The 26945-nt window shown below is 42.0% G+C and overlaps 1 protein-coding gene across 6 annotated transcripts in view; it reads right to left on the bottom strand.

Moving 5' to 3' along the window:
* LOC6583845 overlaps positions 1-26945 on the bottom strand; it is a 71280-nt gene that overhangs the window by 12997 nt on the left and 31338 nt on the right. For 4 of the 6 annotated variants that reach the window (XM_015161435.3, XM_015161436.3, XM_032732089.2 and 1 more), the window contains 4 exons: positions 12433-12627; positions 12144-12264; positions 7744-7891; positions 1003-1481 (listed from right to left, as the gene is read on the bottom strand). In XM_015161435.3, the coding sequence (XP_015016921.1) occupies positions 1003-1481; positions 7744-7891; positions 12144-12264; positions 12433-12627 (943 nt within the window). Of the gene's footprint in view, positions 1-1002; positions 1482-4185; positions 4366-7743; positions 7892-12143; positions 12265-12432; positions 12628-21892; positions 22390-26945 lie in introns of those variants that run through there. The other 2 variants (XM_032732087.2, XM_044007905.1) reach the window with 2 other exon arrangements.

Here is a 26945-nt window from a genome sequence, read left to right as displayed (position 1 = left end):
ATTTGAGCTCGCAAATAATAATTATATCCAAATTAATTGACCTCTCCGCAAGCCGATTAGTGCACTTCTGGCGCCTTTGCAAGTACATTACTTTTCGCCAGCGATTCGCTGTGTGGCACACAGGACGCATTTGCATTTGCACCTGTGTGGCTAATCAATTGGCAGGTGCCACGTAGAGCACTCGGTTTATTGAAGTCATTAAGTCTGCGGTCAGCACTGCAAAGGCTTAGAGAGTACATGTAATTGCAAGCTCTGTTAATTATGTATTAAATAGGCATGAGCTGAGCCGTCGTAGAACTTGTTCACGTCTCATTGAGTAAGAAGGGGGGAGGGTGTTACACATGCGACAGACCCCCACATGTTCAGAGTCGGCAATCTGTTTAAAGTGAATCGACACATGAACAATCTGTTTGATTTTATTTAAACGATTTTTTTTTTTTTTTTACAAAAATCCACATAGGAGGGACCAGCCTGAAATTCCATCAGTGAGTTCGGGAATCAGAATATTGATGAACCCAATTACGTGTATTAATTTATTTACGAAATCTATATGCCGTTGCCAAATACACAAGGTGAGTGGGTAATTCGATATGAGTCACCCCTCCCTCCCATTATCGACAAACTTGCTACGCCCCTGCATAGCATTTATAGCTCTCTCTCCCTCTGTGGGGTAGGTCAACAACATTTCGTCTGCAAAGCGTTGCCTTGATTTGACTCCAGCTAGAGGACTTTTCAGCAGTATAATTCTTAGACTTTAAAGAGCTTATGTTTCGTAACGACATGACAGACTCAAAAGAAATGCTAATACCTTTGCAGGAAACTGGACACTGTATAAGACTAATATGCTCTGTTTTACTAACTGAGCGAGTATAAAGCAATTATTGGCAATGCTGCTGATGTTATGAAAAGAAGTTAGTTGAAATTTAAATTTGATTATTATGTTAGATTCGTCGGGAGCCTTTATTCATTCCATATAGTATATATTACGGTCATTTCACTTACCTCCTGGAAGGACTTGCTGTAGCAATGGAATGGGTCGTTGGGGCACCGTTCGATTTCGCTTTTGCTGCGGCCAAAGCGTCCGCTGAACCTGAATGCCTTGGGCGAGAGTCGAAGCTTGGGAAATGAATCACCGCGCTCCGACTTGGACTTGGCGCCCTTGGCACCCGGACCCGCAGCAGTACCCGCACCCGCACCCGCACCAGTACCAGTACCGGTACCGGTACCTCCTCCTCCAGCGGCTCCTCCTCCTCCTCCGCCTGCACTGCTGGTGCTGGGTGTTGGCTCGTGCCCGTCGCTGTTACTCAATGGGGGCGTGGCGCTGGCCGGCGGCGATTGGGTCGATGCGTTGGAGTTCTGGCCGGCAAAGGCAGCGAAGTTCTCCGGAGCGGTATGCTGGTGAAAGACGTCGGTGCGATAGATGACCCGCACGCCCATCTTGACGGAGGCCCGCCGATGGAACTTTTCGTCCGTCTTGTCCGCTGGAACAGAGAGCAGGAGTGGGGAACGGGACCGGAGGACCCAATTAGCTGGATGATGCACAAAGCGTGAGAGCGCGAGAGACAGTGAGTGAGAGAGAGAGAGAGAGAGTGATAGCGCTGCTGTCATTGCTCGCTAAGCTCACAAGAAGCGCAGCTGCAATCGGTTATCTTTAATCGTTAATCGTTAATCGATAATTGGTAATTGTGAATTTTAATGCAATTTTGTGGTTGTCTCGTCGTCCGTCTCGGTCCAAGAGCGAATCAAATGCCAAATGGGGGTTGAACGCGCGCACTGCCAATGCAGCCAACGCTGCCAATGCTAGCTGTGAGCTTCTGATGCAGGCGGTTGGCCGCTCCAAACCTTTTTCTTATGTTGCAACTGTCAAGCTCTATTTGAACGTGCTGTGGAGGCCAGCTGAGTTAGCCTAGCCTAACAGCACGCTTGGGTCCGAAAGTGTTGTCGAATAGCAGAGTGCTGCCTATTTTGGGCCATCGAGTGCTGCCAAATACAATTTAGCCATCAATTTTGACAATGCCATCAATTGAATGAGGCAATCTGACATGAACTTTGACAGGAACATAAGAAAATGGGACTCAAGCGGCACACAACAAACATTTACAGTTTAACACAATGAATTGGGATAGATGTAGTAAGACAGTGAAAGCGATACATAAACAGAGAAATACAGATAGTGAGATAGAGATAAAGAGATAAAGATAGAGATGGAGATAGAGATAGAGATAGAGATAGAGATAGAGATAGAGATAGAGATAGAGATAGAGATAGAGATAGAGATAGAGATAGAGATAGAGATAGAGATAGAGATAGAGATAGAGATAGAGATAGAGATAGAGATAGAGATAGAGATAGAGATAGAGATAGAGATAGAGATAGAGATAGAGATAGAGATAGAGATAGAGATAGAGATAGAGATAGAGATAGAGATAGAGATAGAGATAGAGATAGAGATAGAGATAGAGATAGAGATAGAGATAGAGATAGAGATAGAGATAGAGATAGAGATAGAGATAGAGATAGAGATAGAGATAGAGATAGAGATAGAGATAGAGATAGAGATAGAGATAGAGATAGAGATAGAGATAGAGATAGAGATAGAGATAGAGATAGAGATAGAGATAGAGATAGAGATAGAGATAGAGATAGAGATAGAGATAGAGATAGAGATAGAGATAGAGATAGAGATAGAGATAGAGATAGAGATAGAGATAGAGATAGAGATAGAGATAGAGATAGAGATAGAGATAGAGATAGAGATAGAGATAGAGATAGAGATAGAGATAGAGATAGATATAGATATAGATAGAGATAGAGATAGAGATAGAGATAGAGATAGAGATAGAGATAGAGATAGAGATAGAGATAGAGATAGAGATAGAGATAGAGATAGAGATAGAGATAGAGATAGAGATAGAGATAGAGATAGAGATAGAGATAGAGATAGAGATAGAGATAGAGATAGAGATAGAGATAGAGATAGAGATAGAGATAGAGATAGAGATAGAGATAGAGATAGAGATAGAGATAGAGATAGAGATAGAGATAGAGATAGAGATAGAGATAGAGATAGAGATAGAGATAGAGATAGAGATAGAGATAGAGATAGAGATAGAGATAGAGATAGAGATAGAGATAGAGATAGAGATAGAGATAGAGATAGAGATAGAGATAGAGATAGAGATAGAGATAGAGATAGAGATAGAGATAGAGATAGAGATAGAGATAGAGATAGAGATAGAGATAGAGATAGAGATAGAGATAGAGATAGAGATAGAGATAGAGATAGAGATAGAGATAGAGATAGAGATAGAGATAGAGATAGAGATAGAGATAGAGATAGAGATAGAGATAGAGATAGAGATAGAGATAGAGATAGAGATAGAGATAGAGATAGAGATAGAGATATAGATAGAGATAGAGATAGAGATATAGAGATAGAGATAGAGATAGAGATAGAGATAGAGATAGAGATAGAGATAGAGATAGAGATAGAGATAGAGATAGAGATAGAGATAGAGATAGAGATAGAGATAGAGATAGAGATAGAGATAGAGATAGAGATAGAGATAGAGATAGAGATAGAGATAGAGATAGAGATAGAGATAGAGATAGAGATAGAGATAGAGATAGAGATAGATATATATATAGATATAGAAATAGAGATAGAGATAGAGATAGAGATAGAGATAGAGATAGAGATAGAGATAGAGATAGAGATAGAGATAGAGATAGAGATAGAGATAGAGATAGAGATAGAGATAGAAATAGAGATAGAGATAGAGATAGAGATAGAGATAGAGATAGAGATAGAGATAGAGATATGAATGAATGAAAATGTGATATATGATAGATTAAAGACATGAAGCGACAACAATGAAAAGACATCAAGTCGGACTGACCATTAAGCTTATATCTATTTATATAAATTTATAAAAATACTCGCATACATACACACACGCACACACACACATTCACATTCACATTCACACACGTACACAAACAGAGACAGCAAGACAGCAACTGAACTGAAGGTGAACTGAAACGAAGTGGAGTCACATCAATACGTTGATACTAAAATAGGAAAAACACAGAGGACAATACAAGTTATTACACGACAATTGAATTGAATGTTTTTGGCCAGGCATCAGAGGACACTGTGGCAATGGGACGAATCGTGCCGCTTACCTCGAACCGGGCTGCACAGACAGCAGCAGCGAAGGCTGCGCCACATGCGTGCCGTGAATCTGGTCAGAGCATTGGTTCTCTGAATGTGTCTCTGCCTCTGCCTGTGCCGCCGCATCTGGCTCAGCGTCATGCCCTGTGCTGTGGGGGGATCGCCTCAGAGAGGCTTACGGCGCTTGCGAACTGGGTGCGATAAGTGCGTAAAGTGCGATAAGCATAAGCAAAGACATTCACATTCAAACAGCGCCGCACAGTAAATCAGAAAACGAAATCAATCAACGATCGCAAATCACAAATCAAAACTCAAAAATTAACAGTCGTATATCGAGAAACGAAAATGGAAAATCGTCAATCGTCAATCGTTAATCGTTAATCGTTAATCGTCAATCGTTAATCGTAAATCGTAAATCGTAAATCGTTATTGGTTAATCATGATACAACACAACATACAACACAAGAAAACCTTTAATTTGTTTAAGTTTTGTTTTATTTTAGTGTTAGACTTTTGATAAGCATATCTATGTCCATATGAGTCAGGGACGCTTCATAGACTTCAGTAATTCAGTAATCAAATTGCACACTGAAAAAAAAGCATGGTTAACTTTGATGGCGATTCACTTCTTCTTCAATTCAAGCTGCAAAACTGCTGTTACAAGAGAATATAAAACGAGCACGAGAAAAAAAGCTATCGGGTGTAAGAAATGAAAAGAGAAAAGAGAGTACAAAGCAACAAAGGAAACAGCTGTTGGAGATGATGGAGAAGGACATTTTCCAAGCTCTCATAGATTGAAATGAAGATGACAAATTTTATGGCCAAATCAGCAACAAGCTATGTGCCGTTCTTTTTTTTTTCAACTAAACGGATTTTTAATTTCGTTTTATAAAATAAAAAATAAATACAAATGTATTAAATGAAAAATGAATTTAGGTTAGCTTTGGCTCAAAATCAGAAACATTCAAAACAATGTGTTGTGACTCAGTTATTGGGGAAACAAGAGGCTATGGCATGAGTCTGAATATAATGTGACGCAATGCTTCATTATCCGCTTCCCTTTGATAATTAAGCATTGGTAAAGGCTTGCACAGAGCCAAGATCGTGGACGTTGGCCTGTTTCACGCAGAGCCGATGCGAGGGCGCGAGGATGGCGTGGAGGAAGAGGGAGATGCAAGGTGTCTAGTTGCATTTGAGGGACGGCTCGAGACCGCGTTTGAGGCCAGCTCAAAGCGATTCGCAACAAAATGGTTGATTTTACCGTTTCAACTGGGCTCAAGACGGTCTCAGAACCGGTTCGCATTGCGTTCAACACTGCATTCAAAAAATAAAAATAAAAGAAAAATATGTGGCTGGGCTGGAAGGAAAAACAAAAAACAATATTCCTTGGGTAGATGATCCATAATGAGGACAGTCCTTCTACTTGGCGCACATAATTAAAGCAAAACAATGGAGCGAACAGCGATTTATGTGGGCTACTAGGCTGGCCCGACCTGAGCTCACCTTTGTGCCACTTTTTGTTAACGCTGACAACCGCTAGAGGGCGCTCCGGCTAGCTGACTAGCAGCTGGTCCGTTTTCCAGCGGAGGCGGCCCCAGGCGGCCGTTAAGCGCACTTCTTTTCAGACTTGAGCACACGCACATAGGATGTACGGCGCATCGGGCGACTGCTCGAAGGGGGGAGGGGAGCTGTTATTAAACAGAATATGCCATGTCCTTTGTTATTCCAAATGATATTAACTGTTAACAGGCAACATAGTGTTTGCACATACATAAGTACATGTATTGTATGTATATAGATATACATATATACACATGTATGCATATATATATATATATATATATATATATACATATACCTTCAAAATCATACTGCTAAGTCCTGATTGTATTGTGCAGAGTAAAACAAAAAGTTGTTAAAAAGCTTGCAGTTCTCTCATTAGCTCTCATTGCCAATCGCTAAGCCCCTACCGAGCGAGCTCTATGAGCTGGCGGTTAGGTTTGTCCCTCGGGCAATTCTTGGCTGTAGTACGCAGGTATTCATTTCAATTCGGCTGCCGAAAGACAAACGAAAGGGGCGACGGGGATGCGCGCAGGCATCCAAGGATCTATGGCCCCGGCGGCAATTGAATAAAGAAAACCAACAACAACAAAAACAAGAGAAGGAAAAAAGAAATGGCAAAATGAAAAGAACTCAAAGGAAATGGAAAAAAGGCAGACGGAAGGCATCGGGAGCATCAGAAATCGCAAAACGGAATTGAAATCCGAATGGCTCGAGTGGTCGAGGGTAAAACAGCCGCGCAATGCTTAACAGGCATGCATTTACATTAGATATTGATTCCATTCGCATACCCTGTAAATGCGCATTCAGCCAAAGGCGTATGCAATTACTCATTGACTACTTGCGCTTCCCTCCCTTTGTAGGAAGGGTATCGGCTGGCTGGTCAGACCCGATCAAGAGCAGCTAACACAGTGCAGAAAGCAAACTGAACGGCAAACCCAAAATGAAATTTAATCAAAATCAATCAAAAATGAAAATACAAATGGAGAGAGACAGAGAGAGCGAGAGAGTGAGAGAGAGAGAGAGAGAAGAGAACAATTCTCTCACATGAGCCTTGCTGACGTCAACAGCAGCAGCAGGTGCAGCAAGCGTAGTGCAAAGTATTGGGATCTGTTTTTCTCGTTTTTTTTTGTTTTACAAGGAAAAAACGGCTTTGGTGGGGGCGTGGTCATCAATATAAATAGGCTGTAAGTGTAATTTGATTGAGCGTGCCTCGCATAAGTCGTTTCTTGTGCGCGAGAGAGCGACTCGCTGCCCGAGATACTCACGATTCGATTCGAATGGCGCTGGCAATGGCTTGATGATGTATGATGGATGGAGGAAAGGTAATGTTTGCTGGTTAATTATAGCTAAGCTTAATTTATTGTCAAACCTGGAAATGTGTGTGTGTGTTTGCATTGAAGTAAGCTGTGTGCTATATGGATCTTAAGCTGAGCAGCAAAAAAAAGGTAAACTATAACTAAAAAATAAACTCTAAAGCTTTCCCAGGGCATTTCCATATTCTTGCAGTGAAGCATTTCACTTGCATCTCCTACAGATTGATGATATATGGTCAATTTTCTTTAAAATCTTGTTGACTTGCGAGTCCATATTTTACTTACCTTTCGGATAGTTCTAGCTGTGATGGAAAAAAACTTTTTTGTTTATTTGAGAAAGCTGCTAAAATTCTATCGCCTTTGCTAAGCAAAAGTTTTAGTAGATCTCTTTCATGACTGTCGCAATGACTCTAGCTGAAAGTGATGGAAAAAGCTCGAGTCAAAGCTTCAATAGACAAATTGCACAGGCTGTAGCGCCTAGAGCTCTTAGTGGGTTGAGTTAGTGCTATTCGGAAGTTGACTTAGCTCCTACTATGTTCCCCCATTGATTCACAATACTTGTTGACTCTTCGCCTGATGACGTTGCTCTACCTCGATGACATACATCACCTGCGCAGCTCCGGTTCCGGTGTCCTCGGAGCAAATGGCTATATGTACAGGAGTCCATATAGACAGATATAGCTAAAGACTTACCAATGAAGCAGCGTACGTCGTAGCTGGTGCCAATGGGGGCTCCGTAGTAGCGTTTGGCTGGCACTAGCTGGACACTGGGTGGTGCCTGGGCGGTCAGCGATAAGGTGAACGGATGAGCCCCATCGCCCAGTCGCTTCAGTAGGGCCTCCTGCAACGAGAGAGCAATTGCGTCAGGCCACAATTAGCTGCATTGTCGAATTTCGAAAATGAGCACTTTAATTGATTTTCTAGGAAAATCGAATAGGTTGATTGGCCAGCGTGAGGGAGCGAGCAACAGAGGCCGTTTAGGTCAAGGCAAGATAAGAAAGGGAAGCCGATTTCTTTGCCAAATCCTGGCCATCAAGGTGAGACAGGACAGGTCTGACCTTCGCTATTATTCAGGTCAGGGCAATAGAAAACGACAGATAGACTTACTTAAATGCTTGTCTAGGGATGTCAGGGCTTAGCCGACGGAGTCAGACAGACTTCCTTATCGCATTCTTAGAGAGCAAACGCAAGGCTAAGCCACAGGAGAGAGACTGAATTCATAAGAGAGAGAGAGAGAGGGAGGACCTTAGACCTCATTGCTTAGGTACTAGCGGAATATATACGAGTGTGTGTGTTTATTATTGAAGGTTATATTTAGTTTTTAATTATGCACTTCGACGCTTTGATTGGAGGAGCGGGCAATTTGAATTGCGGGCTTTGTTTTGGCTTTGATAACAATGCTTTTTGTTAAATCTTCGGCTGTTTTTGGCATTTCATTTGCATTTGATTATGTATACGGTATAATGCGATGCCTCTGGCCCTGACTCTGCCCCTGTGGCATTGGTCCTGGCCATGATGATACTGACGCTGCTGGTGCCCTTGGATTTATTCCTAAATATCTTATCCTCGGCGCGTGTTTCCCCGTATCGTGTGGACTAATAGGCAACAGCCACAGCGACAGCCACAGGGCCAGTCCAGCCACTACTCCTCCCCGCTTTCCCATTGACTTTGCCTCAAACTCTGCACGGCATTTTAATGGAAAGTATTTAAAGACAATTCCCTAGCACAAATTGTTTGGCTCAGCAAGCGTTTTGTTCTTCTTTCAGCGCCATTTGTGGTTGAAAAGGGGCGAACAACAGATGACACAGAGAGAGAGAGAGAGAGAGAGAGAGAGAGAGAGAGAGAGAGAGAGAGAGAGAGAGAGAGAGAGAGAGAGAGAAGTGAGAGCCAATAGAGACGAGCGGAGGAGTTGGACAGGAGGCTGTTGCTGCAGAACGTGAAAGGAGCACCAAGCATGTCTTCTTAAGCCTCAATTGTCAGACAAATTCCCTTTGGGTTGCTCTTGGCTTATCATTGAGACAACAAATTTAACTGTCGCGCTAATAAGTTGGATGTTCTCAGCCAAATATATTGATATTTCCAAGTAAATCCCCGTTTAGACAATGCAAATCAAGTGAACCATTGCTGCAAAAAAGTGTTTTTCCTATAGAATTGCGATATTAACGATAGGTTGGCTGAGCTGGGAGAATTATTGGGACAAGAATTGTCGCTGTCATATTATTAATGAGTGGATTTTCGATTTTTTCGATACCATCTATTAATAGATTCATAAATCGAAAACTTATAATACAGTTCGATATATTTTAGAGATTTTTTAGAGATGAATAATTTAGAAATCTATTCATAAACAGCCTAAGCTAAGCTGTTTGTTATCACATTTTCAAATCCCCTATAGCATATCGTGCTGCCAGTGCTGTCATTTAAGCTGTTTTCCCGTCAGATCTGGCTTTATTTGAAGTCCCATTGCGGGAAAAATTCGAAAACGGCGGCCTGTGGGAATTCTGGCTTAAAAAAGCACGGTGCTGCATTAACAGCTCCCAAGTTATCGATTTATTGAACTATCGATATTCAGTATATTCTGTCTAGTATCTGTTCAGCTAGCTTTCTGTTAGTTACTTATCGAAACCGATAGAGCAATAACTATAGTATATATCTTATATACATTAGGCTTACTTATATTTTATAAACATTTCTTTTATATAAGGCTCTCTCTTTTCCTCCCCAATTTAACTCATATTTTTGTATACATCTTTTAATATCCTTAGGTTTGGTCTATTGCCTAAACTGCACCGAATCTTCTTTGAATGAAAGTCCTATACAACTGTCTGTCATTTAGGCATTAGGTACTTCTTATTGTCTTTTATCCTATTTGACTCAAAATCCTTGAGAGCTGCTTGTCGACTAAGCTGCAGCATCGTCTAACAATCTGTTTACCTTCCTTGACACAGAGTACTTTCACGGTATCTATTGCAACACGTGTATCTTCTTTTTATAGTGCTTTTATATTCTTTGATTTGCATTATTTACTTATGTTCTTTGATTTGATAGTTTTCCAACACTGCAAAGTCCCCTACTGTGCCTGCAATGGACAGCAGCACTGACGCATCCATTATAATCTCATCAGATCTGTCATCGATTGTCAGCTTAGCTCAGCCATATTTAGATCAATTTATCAACATATTTGCCATGAATTCATTAGGAAAATTTCTCTTTCATCTGGCTGTCGGCGGACGCACACAATATTATTCAATTCAATATCTTCGGCATTTCGCTTTGCGTCCGGCCCTCTGAGCCGTGTTATTTGCGAAATACTTTGCCGCTGCCATCAGCAACTTATTAAAGTCAAATTTATTTAATTATGCATGTTTGTGTTTCAGTTTTAAGCGCTCAGCAGTGGCGGAGGTGGTCGTGGAGGCGGTGGTGGAGGCAAAAGCGGAGGCAGTGGCTATGGCAGTAGCTCTGGCTGTGGTTGAGGTTGAGGCTGTGCCAGTGGCAGCCAACAGTAAATAAGTTACTAAATATATTATGCAAATCGGTCAAGACAAGCGAGAAAAATGAAAGTTGGCAGCCAAGGACTGCAAACGGAGAGTTCCGAACTGTAAACTGATTGCCTAACCGAATTTTGGTGAGTTTGGCTGTCAAAAATATGATGGCTAAATAAATGATTGCCATGCCATGTCAAGTTTAATAAAAGGGAAAGTTCAAATTGAAGCTTCTTTCTGGGCTACCACTCTCGCTCTCACGCCCACTCTCAATCTCAATCTCACTCTCACTCTCCCCCTCTCTCTCTATCTGCCTATCTCCTGTACAAAACAGTATGCTAGCGAAAAACAATACAAAAGGGAATCGCAAACATTTGTACAGCTTTTAGTTAAATGAAATTGATTTTCAATTGGTTTAAGTGCAGTAAATTGCCGTCTTTAAATCTATGACGAGCGAGCGGCAGGGGTCGAGCAGGAGAACAGCGTCAGGAGCTCACGTAAAATGTCAACAAAATAGCTACAACAACAATATACAGTTATTCGCCTGCCCTCGTCCTCTATCCCCCATTCCGCCAACTCTCACTCACTCACTCTCTCGCTCTCTCTCTCTCTCTGTCTTTCTCTTTCTCTCTGCGTCTTATCTAACCGGAAGGAGTATAGCATACTTTGTAGCGCTCGCTTTAAATCTGAGCTAAGCAGGGAACAAAACACCAGAGCTCCATCAATTTCGAAGCGTTTGCAATTATTTCAAAATGCAGCCACAGTGAATACATAACGAGCGCTGCTGTGTGCACAAATGCATGACTAGCACATACCCTGGAATTCAGCTACAATAAACATCTTAGTTAATATATTGCAGTTGCTTTTCGTGTGAGCAGTTTCCAAGGGATTTCTATATATCTATGTATAACTAAGTTTCACTTGCCCTCTCCTCTCCCCTCTCTCTCTTTCTCGCTCTCTCCTCTCTCATTAACTTTTCTGCAATACATTCTGCTTGCGCTGCTTCTGCACAGAGGTGCTAAAAGCGCCCCCACTGCCCCCGCTGCCCACGCTCCATAGCTTGTTTTTTCTTTTTTTTTCTCCAATTTATGTGCCACTGAAGCAGCTGCCACATGTTGTTGCTGTTGCTGTTAGACAGTTTGTTGAGCTAGCAGCGCAAAGTTAAGCCAAAAAAAGAAAGAAAAACAAAATAAAAATATATTAAATTGCGCTCGCCCGCCGAGTTTGCCTATCAGTTTTAATAGCGCTAGAAACTTCGCAGTCAAGCTGCATGCTGCCCGCCTCCCGCTGCCTGCCACCTACTTTGAGAAGTGCTCGACTGGCTGGCCGAGTGCTCGTCTCGCACTCGTCGCCTCTAAAGTGTCTGTTCAACAACACACAAACTGACACTTCAGCCGGTCAATGAGCGAATGCGTCTGAGTGTGGGGCCTGTGGCAGGAGTCTGAAGGTGTGGGTAGTGGTCGGTCGGGTGCTGTGGCGTTGGGGCGGCTGGTCTGGTTAGCTGTGTAGTGCGCACTGCATAATTTCAATTACAATGATTGCAACGTTGACACGCTGCTTGCCGCTTGCCGCTTGCTGCTTGCTGCTTGCCGCTTGCTGCTTGCAACTTACCTGAAGTGGACTGAGCGTTTCAGGCGAGGGCTCCTCGAGGCGCGGCCAAATCTGATGCAGCGACATAATGGCCTCGTTGCAGAAACGCAGGCCCATCACCTCCTCGTCCTCGCGCCCATAGCTGCAACGAGAAAGGGCCGAGCGATTATTTATGAACTCTCTTTTAGCTGGACATACAGCGACAGCGACGGCTCCACAAGTTCGATTTCAAGCGGTTCGCACCGTCCTGGTGCTGGGGGGGGACGTGGATGGAGGATGGTTAGGTCGGTGTCGTGTGGGTCTACCTTACCGAAATGTCAGAGTTAGCTGCGCATAAACGCGATATCCTTGAATGGCCTTCGGGTCCACATAGACTATACCACGCAGCACCGATGGATTGTTGCCGCTGAGTATTATCTCGCGCGTTGGCAAATAGAGCGTGATCACGCAATTCGGCGACGTCTTCTTGTACACACGCTGCGTCCCAAAGTCATCCTTGTGTATCCTGTAAAAGTCGATGCGAAACGGAACTTAGCTATCTCCTCGACCACACGCGCATTTTCAGGTGCTGCGCAACAAAGTCTTGTTGGTAAAGTTGTGTGGCTGTAGTTTAGAGACGCACCGCATAGCAGTGCCATACATATGTATAAATACATACATACATGTATTGGTATATCGCTAGATGGGTCGTTCGTTGGCAATGGCCTCTATACTTACGGCAACTTAACTGTTCTTAGTTTTGACTTGAGTCAACTAGCCACGCCTTGTGGTTCGTAAACTGGACATAACTCATAGCTAGAGTGTTTACAGAAGCTAAGGCCTCCAATCCAACAATTGCGCTGCTTATAATAATAGTGTTATTAAGAATACTAAACATAATAATGAGTTCAGTGAGTAGCCGCATAGTTGCTTAGGTTGGGCCAGGAAGCACGAATTTTTCACAAGCAGCTCCTTGCCTCTCTCAAGAAATCCATTCATAGTAGCAGTGTTGTAAAACGACAAAATAAGAGAAGAACTTGAGCTTCCTTTGCATTGCAACGAGAAGCTCACAGCTGGCAATTCAATGCTTAATTAGCTGCGATTCAACTGTCAGACATGCGCCACAGCTACCCACGCTCAGGTGTGCATAGGTGTGCATGGATGCAGTCGGTGCATAGCTCGGTCTATAAATAGCCTGAGGCGGGCAGCTGGCGCACATTTGCATGTGTGCAACATTTTGCGGCAGCTCCATTGATTTGCGTACCCTCTGATACACAAACACGTTAATTCAAAACTCCTGCCAGTTGTTGTTGACACTGTTGCGAGTGTCAAAAGTTGTGGTAAACAATTTTCTGGCCGGCGCTGCAGCTCGGCCGGTTCCACGAAACTTTCAACAAGCCACTGACACCTGGCTAGCGGGACAATTAGGCAGCCCAGCCCAGCAGCTGGGCGGCATTTCGTTGCATTTCGCATGAAGGTCACATCAGTGTGCAGCCAACGTACCGCCAATTTAATTGACCTTCAACACGGCGAACTCGTGTCAGATTGATTTAACTTGGCCAACACTTGCAAGCGCTTTGACGAGCCCCATTGGACATTGTGCATAGTGATATATAGCATATGGAGAAAAGTTAGATAAGAGCTCGATTACATTTAAATAATATAGTCTATGGAAATAATTAAGTTATAGATAGAGACATAGTTACAGATATCATAATATATAGGATAAAAGCTATAGATTTATAGATGTGTTGATCAAAGTTTAACTGTCAATGGCTAGATGTGACTGTAAAATGTTAACACAGCTGTGTACATATGTAGATGATGTATTTTTAAGATAATATGACGTGATACTGTGCAATGTCTGTGAAAACTCTGAGGGAGTGGGTCTTTAAGGCAGTTTGTGCAGAGTCTGTAAATTGGGCTGTGCAAAGTCAGTCTATATTAAAGCCTTTTAAAAAGTCTGTACAACAGTTTGGAAAAGTTGGTGTAAAAGAGTCTGTAAAGAAGTCTGCTAAGAAGTCTGTAAAACAATCTATAAAAGAGTCTGTAAAAAGTCCGTAAAGAGTCTGTACGAATGTCTGTAAATAATCTAGCAAAGTCTATAGGCGAGTCTGTTAGAGAGTCTGGTAAAGAGTCTGTTAAATAATCTGTTCATGGGTCTGTGCAGAGTCTGTATACAAGTCTGTAAAAGAGTGTGTAAAAGATTGTGTAAAAGAGTCTGTTAAAGAGTCTGTAAAAGAGCCCGTAAAGGAGTCTGTTAAAGAGTCTGGAAATGAGTCTGTAAAAGGGTCTGTAAGAGAGTCTGTTAATGGATCTGTGCATTCTGTAAAATAATTTGTCCATAGGTCTGTGCAGAGTCTGTATAAAAAAGTCTGTGAATGTGTACAAGTGTATGTAAATAAGTCTGTTAATGAGTCTGTAAATAAGTCTGTAAAAGGGTCTGTAAGATAGTCTGTAAAAAAGCCTGTACAAGAGTCTGTTAATGGATCTGTGCAGTCTGTAAAATTGTCTGTTGATGAGTCTGCGGAGAGTCTGTAAAAGGCTCTGTTAACGACTCTGCAAAAAAGTCTGTTAAATAATCCGTAAAAGTGCCCGTAAACGGATCTGTGCAGAGTCTTTCAAATAATCTGTAAATGGGTCTGTGCAGAGTCAATAAAAGAGTCTGTATATAAGTCTGTAAAAGAGTCTGTACAAAATCTGTAAAAGAGCCTGTTGAACAGTCTGTTAAAAAGTCTGTAAATGAGTCTTTAAAAAGAGTCTGTGAAAGGTTCTGTAAAAGTCTGCTAACGATTCTGTAAAAGAGTCTGTTAAATATTCTGCAAAAAAGTTTATAACAAAGTCTGTAACAAAGTCTGTTAAAGAGTCTGTAAAGAAGGTGGTTAAATAGTCTGTTAAAGAGCCTATAAATGAGTTTATAAAAAGAGTCTGTGAAAGGGTCTGTTAAAGATTCTGTAAAATATTCAGTAACAGAGTCCGTGCAGAGTCGGTTAACCAATTCCAATTCGTGATTGCCTCCCACTGTCGCTGTAGTGTTTTGTGGGAGGCTGAAAGCTTGCACTGAGTTGTTTTGGATGTATTATCAGAGTAGGTGTGGTTATCGGCTGCCAGCTCGAAGTAGCCCAGGGTATTGCCAACTGAGACACAGTTCATAAATACTGCATGCAGAGCTGACCTTTGCCCCAGCATCAACCCAGCATGAGTGCAACAAGCTACTACACGACCGCCTCGACTCTTCACGTTACTTACACAGTTGGCCTTTTAGCGCTTGATTGCGTATTATTCATCGAATCGGGCAGAGTATTTGTACAGCTATATATATAGCTATATGTGCATACGTGCATATAAATACACACTCGATGGCAAAGTGAGCAGAGGTTTATTGAAATGGAGTCGTGCTCCTTTTGGGGGCCTGGGTGGCCTTTCATCAAGTATTTCTTTGACCGTTATTGACTTACAGCCAAACATAATATCCTACCAAAAAGGGAACTCATTCGCAGCGCATGTCAAATACACGCGGGTGGTCTGCCGTAATTTAAAGCTCCCACGTCACTCACACTGCACTCATCCGGAACCCAACTCCCGACCCCAACCCTGTGGCACAAATGAATTATATAGGAATTCGTATATATATATATATATTGAATTTGGGATCCGTCTCTTTTTTATTGTTTTTCATAGATGTCATTCGACTAAATTATTAAATATATCTCTTTGGCTCTGGCTCTGCCCCTGGCTATGTCCCTGACTGTGATGCTGTACCTGTTCTTAATAAACGCGTTTCGACACGTATTTGCATTCATATGGACCGACAGTGCATTATTGCATTTCATTATTAATTCGCATTTTACGTTGAATTTCTGAATATTCCGGCTACCCCTGTCAATCTCCCGCTCTAGATCCGATTGCAATTCGATTGAAATTTTTGTGAAGTGCTTTTCCGCAGCTGTGATATAATCGCTTTGATTTGGTCATTTGCTTGCCATTGACTATCGTTTGACATTGAGATAATTGACCTTAATTGAAGGTGATTTAAAGAACGCTTTGCGCTGATGGCGCCTCATTCGTCTAATTAACACTTCTAAGTGTTGTATCTCATTAGCCATCGGGCAGTCAATATTTGCGTTTATTAACTCACAAATCCTCCAGTCAATTGGCCCTGAGCTAAAGTTTGTGTGTGGGTGTGGGAGGGGTAACTAGTCAGTGCATACCAGACACTATCACCTGCATCGCATTCAGTCCGACAAATGCTATTGTTGTTATTATTAAATTCTATCCCATGGCTATTTCTGAACTAAGGAACAATGATTCAGCCCGGGCAGGTGCTGCCGCACAATGGCAAATGTAGCTGCATATTCGCTTCGACACTACAGCAATTGGGTTGCTTTTCAAAGTCGCCTCCCTCCCGGCTACCCCCTGGACGTAATTCTCAAATAATGAGCGGCAAGTAATTAATGACCAAATACAATACATTTTCAAATCGAATGGATACGGACAGCATTTCAACATTTGAGCTTTGGAGCAGCGTAACGTTTGAGCGATTTACGTAATTCATATTCAACATGTTGGCTTCTACGCATTGGACACCAAGGCTTTAAGAGCATGGAATGTACATATATGTATATAATATCCTGAGCCCATGGAAAATGGGTTTTGTAAAAATGTATGTAGCAGGCGAATGTATAGACGTGTATCAAATACGCAGTATGAGTTAATCATATTTTTTCGCTAGCTCATCCCATTTCCTGTTTATCGATAATAATCGATACATTTATTTCGCTTTTCAAGCGTAATCTGAATATTGTAGATATTGAGGAATAAAAAGATTTCGTAATGCACAGCCCACGCCCCCTTTGTCACTAATATGTAAAAAAAAAAACTTATCTCAAGTATTAGAGGTTTGTGCTTTGAATAATGCACTCATTTCAGTGCTATTACTTCATTCTGAAGATGGTCCCACTACAAGAAGATTTGCTTAATAAATGCGTTCCCATGGCAAAGCCCGCATCGCGTCCCCAGCGCAGTCGCTGCTTTGGGCGCTAATGCCTCGAATAGATATCGCATGGCGAACCGTCTGGCACAGCTAGCTGTGATATATGATAAGTGAATATATATATATATATATGTATATATGTGTATTTGCATATAGACGCAACGCAAATGCAAAGTGCAGGAGCTCAAAATGCAGCTGCTGCAGCTCAATTCGATCCGTTTGATATCTGCAGATGGCAGCCAGAGACAATAGCATGCTGTCCCGCTCCCCTCCCTCTCGCCAGACAGCCGCTTCTCGGCTCACATGGCCAAGCCCTCTGCGTCGAAGCTCGAAGGAGTTGTGTGCTGATAATGGAAACAAGTGCAGCAGCTACTCAAATGCCAGGTCTGCGTCATGCAGACACAAGGAGCTTCAGCTGTAAGCGCTCTATATCTTATTATGCATTATAGCAGACACTATAACCGTACATTTCTTAAGCACCCACTGTGCTGCACTTTCATTGAGAGTCTGTTCAACATCAATTTGCTTGCAACTCAAGCAGCAAAATTTACCTCAAACCGGCTCAGAGTTGTGTTGACAGCTCGCTTGCATGTAATATGATGCTATCAAGTAATTGGCATACATATGCATATACATGCATATATGTATATCAGTCCATATTTAGAAGTTATCCACTGCACTGCCAGTTGGACTGCGCCCACTGTCAAAAAATTACCCCGGATCACTTACATTGCATATTTTGGTGTTGGCCCGTGACACCTAATCGCCGTACAAATTGTCTAGTGCCTAGAGCGGTCAACAATGCAAGCCACCCTTGGAAGTCGACAGCTTAACTGGCCATCAGGGCGGGGGCTTGTTTATAACTGTGTGCGTTGACGCTTTTGTTTGCATGCCGCAACAGATGTCCAGCTGCCGCAGGAGCCCGCTCCCTCTGGGCCAGCTCCTTCTATCGTTGACCTTTTCGGACGGAACGAAATTTTTATTTTGCGGCCAGGTGGCCAAGGAGGCGAGCGGGTGACGCGGAGAGGAGCAACGAACGACGTATGTACATTGTTTAATTGGTATAAATTAAACAAACGCCACCGTTCAACGAGGCGTTGCCCTTGCAAGGTGTGCGGGGCGTATACGTAATGTGCCCCTTTAATAGCCATGCGGTCTGCGGTCTGCGAAACGACCTGCTGCCTGCTGTCTGCTGTCTGATGTCTGATGTCGACTGTCGGCTGTCTGCCGTCCAATGTCGGCTGTCCGCTCCCTGCTTAAGTGCTCGGACATTGCTCACAGTCAAGCATCAAACCCAAATCAAAATAGACGCCGTGAAGGGCAATCAGTGGCTGCGCTGGCCAATGCAGGTAATTCAATTTGTAGTCGAATGTCGAATGGGACCGGTGAGCAAATTACCAGACTATTGACCGTAAATCAGATTTGCCAGCGGCCACACGGCTGCTCAGCAACAATTTAATTCAACTTGATCGCACCTCAAGTGCGCAAATCGAGCTGAGCTATATAAATGATATTTAACCAGCCATAGACCGAAACTTATACGAGCTCCAAGCCAATGGGCCAATCAAAAAGCCTTTACTTTGAGGGCACTGCGGTCAGACAACAAACGGAGCAACTTTGCGGCCAGTGAGCGCATGCTGAAGTGAATGCCGAGCCGGAGCTGGTCGAGCATCTCATTTGAGCACTCGGCATTCAGGTAACCTTCGCTGGCCCTGTCAGGCACATAATTGCAAAAATAATTAACGCGCGTTTCAAGGCGCTGCCATTGGAGCTGGCACTGCCTGTGGCTGGCTGTGGCTGTGGTTGTGGCTGTGGCAATGCATCAAGGATAACGCCGCAAAATCAAAGCGGCATCGTAATGAGTAAAGGCAAATGCAAAATGCAAAATGCATAAGGCGAAAGGCGAAAGGCAAAAGCAGCAGCAGCAGAGGCAAAGAAAATCAAATAACTGAGCGATGACAGCCGCTTGCTGCGATGGCAGGGCGCGCGACCATTTTCTGCCAACAAGGACGCTGCCTTAACGGCACTTTGTCGTACAGCAGGATATTCGCTACGTCCGCTCAGCAGGTGGCTATATCGCCGATGCCATAAAGCAAGAAGAATAATAATAATATAGATACAATTAGAGCTGTGACAATCGGGTGTACTAGGCTGGGCCATGCCCTGGCGTCCCAGCCAAGGCACAATTCGTCAGTGAACCGCTATCAGAGCCGCAATGCAAAGAAGCCCTCTGAGTGCAACCTGGCGGCAGTCACCTGCATATAATTAATTGCATTGCCGCTGACCTTGGCTGTGTCTCGCCTGTGACGCGACTGTGACGCGACTGTGACGCGACTGTGACGCGACTGTGACGCGACTGTGACGCGACTGTGACTTGGCTGCTAAGCTTTGTCTTGCTGCGCACTCTAATTAATATATCACATATACGCCAGCGCAGCCAATTCGAAAGTCGACGCGCAATTGGTATTTGCCAGGTCGAACTGTCGACCAACTAGATTAATCTAAAAATAGCAGCTGCTAAGTGTCGGACCCAATTAGATTTACAATATCATTACACGAGCTAACAGCTCGAAGAACAAGAACATCGGACATCTGTTCCCTGGTCACTTGATTTATGATTGCACGAGCGACTGGCAGACCTTTAAAACTCGATTGCTCTTCAATTGAAATGATTTCTCAACTGAGTACTGTCAGGTAAAGGGCTTCTGTTTCTGGAGGGACATGAGTCGTGTTTTTGATATCTGAGCCTAGGAAGGGAATCAGTTACAGTATAGCTGTAGAGTATGAGCAAGATCTTAGCCAGCAGTAGGTTCTCTACTCTCCTGTTATTATGTACTTGAGCTGCTTTGAATAAATCTATTTACTTGGCATCTTGTTAGAGCTCAGTAAACCATCAACAAGAGGTAAAGCTAGTCAAGTTTGCTTTCTCATTGGCTGACAGAGGTGTCCAGCTCAAACATCTGGCAGCTTGCAGCTGCGCTGCTAATGCGGCTAAGCTCACAGAGCGCTCTTCAAACTCAGCCAAGTGGCAGGCAGAGGTTTTGCTGCATCAGCAGCAGTTGGTTCATTATCGCTAGCACCGGCTGTCGGGCAGTCGCATGCTCGAGCACAACACTTGCCATAATTACTTAATTTTCTTTGCCACAATCGGGGCCTGGCAGCTGAGTAGAGAGTGAAATGTTTTTTGCATTGCAAACGTCGCTTGACGTTGAGGCCATTGTTGTGTCCACGTCTTACGCACTGCAGCCGCCATTTGAGTAGCGTTTCGAGAGCGGTGCTGTTGGTATATACCACACGTACAGCTCGAGCCGCCCCACTTGACATCCCACGCAACACATTGTTTCGCTTATGAAATATGCAACAAGTTGTGCGCTAATCAGCTGTCCGCCCCAACAACGCCGTGACTTGGCCCGTTTGTTATCGGTCTATTCATTTTGCACTCTCTTTGAGCTCAGTGGTCCTTGACATTTGATATGCTATTAAAGCATCCATTCTACGGCACATCGCATCACTTGTCAGTGCCAAAGGACTCTTCGCTTTTTAGAGCACACTTGCTCCTGCTAAAGGCTAACCACTTCACTAAGCAGAACTTTCATTTTGCTATGGATATAATTTTAGTACTTATCGATAAATATAATAACGATATCTGTGCATTCACTCATTTGCAATGCCATTGATATATCTCTCCCTTTAAGTTGAGTGTGAACTATATATCGTATATGGGTGAATAGAAGGCCCAACTGCACTCGAATCTCAATTTGTAGTTATCGATAACTGTGATAAGACATTTTCTGACTCTTAACTCTTAAGTAAGATAGTTTCTTTCAGCATAAAATTAACTATGCGAATTAGGTCAGACATAAAAAATAAAGAACATCAATAACAATTGCAATGCCATTAAGCACTTTCCCTATCTACTAATTATGTAGACATCGATAGCAAAATTATGATCGATAAGTCATTTTATAGCTGCAGCTTAATTCACTGATAATTATCTTTTCCTATAACCAGTAACAAAACACCCGGAGCTGTAAGCCTACCGATGTCTTCCACATCAGGATTCGATAAACATAATATCGATAGCTATTGCATTACTACTGAAGATCCTCTTCTACTAAATTCAATGTACACTAGGGCTTATACAATATGTACCCGTATTATATGTTCTATAAGTGCCAGCTCTATATTGTTATCGATAAATATGTCAAAGAGCACTCGCTATCGATATACATCATTCTGTAATAAAATTTCTGGAATAAGCTCTGTCTAATCAGCTGGCTAGACTTCTCAGATCAGGTAATTCAAGTATGCTTTTCAGTAATTCCCAATTATAGAAATATATATGTTTTAGATATGAGTTGAACATGATAAAATATCGTGATTATTGTATTGAGTTTTCAATGCTTATGCAAGTGAATGAATGCATAATTGGGCGATTTAAATGAACACAACATTTCGGTCAATGTCAATGCGAGCATGTGTGTGTGTGAATGTGAGTGAGCGAGTGTCTGTGGGAGTGTGTGTGTATGTATGTGTGGGTTTGGCATAATTAAAGGTATTATAAAGCATATTCAAGACAGCAAGTCGAACGGTCAACGATTGGTGAGCTGCCTCTAGCCAGGGTCGGCCTAATGACGCATTAAGTACTCGCATCAAGTATACGCCCCGCGGCACTCACACACTTTATCTATGCCAGCGCATATCTGTTTGTGTGTGTGTGTGTCTGTAAGCGTGCGTGCGTATGCGTGTGTGTGTGTGTGTGTTTAGTGGGAGCATTGCTTTAATGAATAACTACTACCTGTGTCCATTTGTTAGCTCCGTCTCGGCCAACAGGTCGTGCAGCAGCAGCTCCTCGCTGTGATAGCTGGCCGACCTATTGAGGGTCTCCCGCTCGGCGACAGCATCGGGATTCAGCTGGGCATTCGCCATGGCCAGCAGGTCTTTTGAATGGCACGGTAATGTTGGATGTTGTTGTTGCTGATGTTGATGTTGATGTTGTTGTTGTTGTTCTTGATGTCGTTGTTGTTGTTGTTGTTGTTGTTGTTGGTATTCGTGCTGGCGCTGCTGTTGTTGCTGCTGCTGCTGTGATGTTGCGAGAGATTTTGAGCTGACACTGCCGCCAACGGGCAATAAGTCCATAAAATGTTTAAGGCGGCGTAATCTCCAATTGTTGTTGCCTCTGTTGTTGTTGTTGTTGTTGTCGTTGTTTTTGTCGTTGTTGTTATCGTTGTTGTTGTTGTCGCATATCAAATTTTGTTGTAGATTTGAGCCAGTGGCCATAAAACATCATCATCAACAGCAGCAGCAGGAGCAGCAGAAGCAGCAGGAGCAGCAGTAGGAGGGGCGACGGAAGGAGGAGCAGCGGGTGGGATGCGTTGCAGCAGGAACACAAATTACACACAATTATGTATGAAAGCGCGTGTGTGTGTGTGTGTGTGCGGGTGTGTATTGAAGTATGTGTGTGTGTGTGTTAGTTAAAAAGCAACAATTGCTCGCCTTGCATACATTGTTATACGCTTGGGTACGCAAATATGAATACATATATACATTGAACATATAATATATATGTATATGCATATAATATATGTGTATATACTTATATGTATATGCATGCACATTTCACTTGCACGTTTTGCTTATTGGATTTCATCGCTTAGCTTTTATTACCCACCCAACACCCCCAACCCTAATGCACAAAAGAGCCAAAAAAAAAAAAAAAACCCGCTTGAACGTTGCAATCGGGCGTTACCGACTGCATAATACTCATTCACAGCGCAAACGCCGCCAGACTCTATTTGACATACCACCAATTGGCATATTTGCCACGCCCCCAGTGAGCGAGCGGAACAGGAAAATGTTGGTACTTCATAATACGAGGTTATTCATGAGTATATACTTAAATTTTCAGTCTCTAGCTTCAATAGTTGCGAAATGGCATTCGGACAGACGAACGGACATTGCACAAAACCAATATGCTCAATTCACTCAATTCGTGAATGAGTATTAAAATGTAATTTAGTATTTGTTGTTCCCCAAAATGTATACAATATATATCTATATACATACATATGTGTGTTGCTTCTGTACAATATAGCTGAAGCGTTTTTATTTCATTTTGCTGAACTCGATTTGGTTTGTTTGTTTGTTATTTTTGTTGCTTTGTTTTGCATTTAGTTGACAGGCAAAATGTAACTGTTTTTATGGTGTTTTCTTAATGCGCCATAAAATGGAAACTTTTCGCGAAGTGGCTTTTGGGCTGGTTTTCGTCTGTTATTTGTTACACTCTCTGCTTCAGCTCTTCTTTATCAGCCCTTCTGCCCAGCACGCAAATATTTCCATTTTAATTTTTGTTTTTATGTTTTCTGTTTTCAGTTATTTTATTTTATTTTTTTTTTTTTTTGGTTTTTTTTCCCCCTGTTTACATTTACAAAGTTATTTCTCGGCTTTTGTTAAGATTCAAGTTGGAAAACGCATGCGATTCGGGTTGGTGGATGCTTTTGGTGTGGGCCTAATGAAATTGTGGGTCTCTGGTTAAACGTTATAAACATTGGGTAGTATAGGTAGGTATACATAGGTGTTATTTGTGGCTGTACCACTTATGTAGCTAAATAGTATGCCGCATGCTCCCAAGCAATGGCAACACAATCGTCAAACACTCTTATACAACATTGTTGTTATGCAAGCACATTTATACAGTTCCGTGTGTTGGATAGAAGCCATACACATGCCTTCTGTACAAAATATGTCCATATGTCCATATGACAACTCGCCGAGCCCATCTGGCTGTCAGCGCTTCAAATATACCTTATAAAGTACAATATTTTTGTGTACAATATTTATGTTCTATATATAAATCTTATTCCATTCAGTGAAATAGATCAATTTCGATATATATATATTATTAATCTGAGCAACAATCGTGCTCGGGTAGTTTTAGCTTCGATAGTCGATAGCCATCGATAGGTCTTAAGTGTAAAAGATGCAAAAATCGCAATCGTATATAAAAGCAAATTGAGCTTAATGCTTAAACATAATTTGATATGTACTTAAATTTAATCAATCTCTAAATCGCTTACCTTTTTCATTAAAAATAATTTTTTTTAAATAGAAAAAAGAAGAAGGAGAAGCAGAAGGAGTAGCATATGTAAATAGAAATTGTGAACATTTACAGGGCATTGTAGAGTCAGGCAGTCGCTGCTTTATTGCTCATACTCAACTTTGTGGGCATATCTTAGGAATTAGCAAAAGTTCGAAGAAACTTTTCGAAATTCACCAACTTAACTTCAGATTTGACTTTGCTTTGAAGTTGATAATATTTTAATTATTTGTTGTTCATAAAGCCAGCCCGAGCATAAGCAGTAATAATTCATATAGTATATATACATACATATATGAATATTTAATATATATGGCATATATATACATGTATGTATATGTATACACGATTTAGTCTGCTTATTGAATCATGTTTACACGCCAACAATTGTGGCTATTCTCAGAATATCGCTGCTATTGTTGTTATTCTTGTTGTTGTCGTTGTTGTTGTTGTTGTTGTCATTGTGATTGTTGTTGTGGTTGCTGTTAGCTGTTGTTGTTGCTTGTGAAGTTTTGAGCAATTTTTCATTTATTTGTGCGAGGCTTTTGAATTGTTCATGTGTGCTTCCTGCTACAAGGACAATTGTCTGATATCTGTGAGTGGGTGTCCGTCTACCGTTGTTTATGTATGTGTGTGTGTGTGGGCGCATGTATACGTGCGCTGCTGCTGTTGTTATCTGGATGTTATTATTTTTATAATACCCTTGCCAAGAGTGCTCTCAATTTGTCACACAGGGAATCGTATTTAAGACTCGTCTCTCTCTCTCTCTCACTCTCACTCTCTTTCTCTCTCTCTCTCTCGCTCTCTCTCTCTCTCTGTCTCTATCTCGGTTTCTGTAAGATAGATTTGTCGAATACAAATATAGAATAATGTTATATATACTGCAGCTGCAGCCGGTCATAAAGCTTCACTCGTCCACCATATACATATGTAGGTAGTTACATAGATGGATGGAGAGCATTTAATATTCGGTAAGTCGGCGTTATAGATAAGCCCTTGTTTTTATTGTAATTTAATGAGTTTTTTGCCCAGGGATGCAGGCCAAAACTCAGCTCGCAGCTGAGCAAAACAACAAAAAACTGATTAAGAGACTGATTGCTGCCAGTTGGCAAAGTGTGTGTGTGTGTGTGTGTGTGTGCACACGTATGTGCGCCCATGTGGGCGGGCGAACTCATCTGAAAGTCGGGCAGCCAGCGACATCTGCCTGGCAGCTGAGCTGTCACTATGGCGTCTTAATCAGAGTCGTGCTCAGCCCCGCCTGGCCACATACAGCGCCCACAATGAATTTATATCGATGTGCCAGCGGCCAAATGGGCAAATCAAGTGCAAAACTTTGTTGCAGCTTGTTCTTTGATATTCTATTTAGCAGTTCGCCTTGGCATCGCAGCGTGCCGAAACTAATATTTTTGGCAAGAGATTGAAGTAAATTTAACGCACGGATGGGTTACTAAGCAGCGCCACCTGGCGGCTAGAATGAATCGAAACCAAGGATCGTAAGTGCGATCCACTTGACATACTTTGCTGGGAAAATCGAGTGACAAATATTATCAATCAATTTATTTCCTTAAAATGAATATAATATATATATACATATATGTATATAAAATATACAAATACGTGAATCGATGCTCAGCTCTAAAGGTATCTGAACTTATGTCTTCTTGGCATAGATGCTCCAAGTTTAGACTGAAATTCCCTTAAACAGAATCGATCCAATAAATCCTGGATTGAAATCCTCTTCCCAAAGAGGGGTACATATTTAAGGTAATATTAGATTTTATTAAATTTTTTTGAATTTCAATGTAAAATATGTTTAGTTGTTTAAGCTAACATCACGAAGCTTTCAAAGCCCATAAACTGAGTCAAATGCTATAAGAATATTTGATGGATGCTATTCAGATAGTTAATTCACATTTTGTAAATATGTATGTATATAAGAAAAACTTGTGTTCGTGCCTCAGATGTAACTTAATTTAAGTTTACGGCTAACACATACATACTACTCAGTCGGTAGGTATATATAATATATATCTATATATATATATATATTTATAAATGTCACTTTGATTATTAATAAATCAAATGGGAGCCCTGCCAAAATGGAAGTAAGTTGTCAGAAACGTGGCTGTCATGTCAAAGTTGTTAGCAATGAAGTCTCTGGCGACATGTTGCACGCACACACAAACACTGAAAGAGAAATGGATAGCAGAAGGATGAGAGAGTGAGAGAGAGTGGGTGTAGAGAGGGTGTAGGTAGGGCGAAGCACACTCGTTAGTCACCTAGCCTATGCAATCCCTCATATATTTGCTGACATTAATGTCAATTTCCCAGTAAAATTAGAGAGAAAAGTTTTTCATGCTAAGCTAAAGCTTACTGTGCTCGTACCTCTACAAACCCACACACACACAGATGTCCACATACAGTCGCCGCCATCAGTGCGTGTATACATTATAGCCATAGTAATGGCTGTACATGATGAATGAAGTATCTTATTTCTAAGTTACATGTAAGCAACTGGATTACGCAAACAGGGGAAAATATAGATATGTAATATGTGCAATGCACCCACCCAAAAAATTCATCTGCCATTCCGTATCGAAATACTGAAAACTTCTTAATTAACAAGTAAGAGTGCTATACTCTAAGTGCTGCTCGACTACGCGATTCCCTATCGGAGAACTGATATTCCAATTATTCTATTTATAGATTAGATGTTCCAACAACACACACAGCAACTGCGCAGTTAATAGGGGTA

The sequence above is a fragment of the Drosophila mojavensis genome, unplaced genomic scaffold, assembly GCF_018153725.1.
Source record: "Drosophila mojavensis isolate 15081-1352.22 unplaced genomic scaffold, ASM1815372v1 contig_136, whole genome shotgun sequence".
Lineage (NCBI taxonomy): Eukaryota > Metazoa > Arthropoda > Insecta > Diptera > Drosophilidae > Drosophila > Drosophila mojavensis.
The sequence above is the reverse complement of the archived record's forward strand: the minus strand, read 5'-3'. Positions and strand labels throughout refer to the sequence as shown.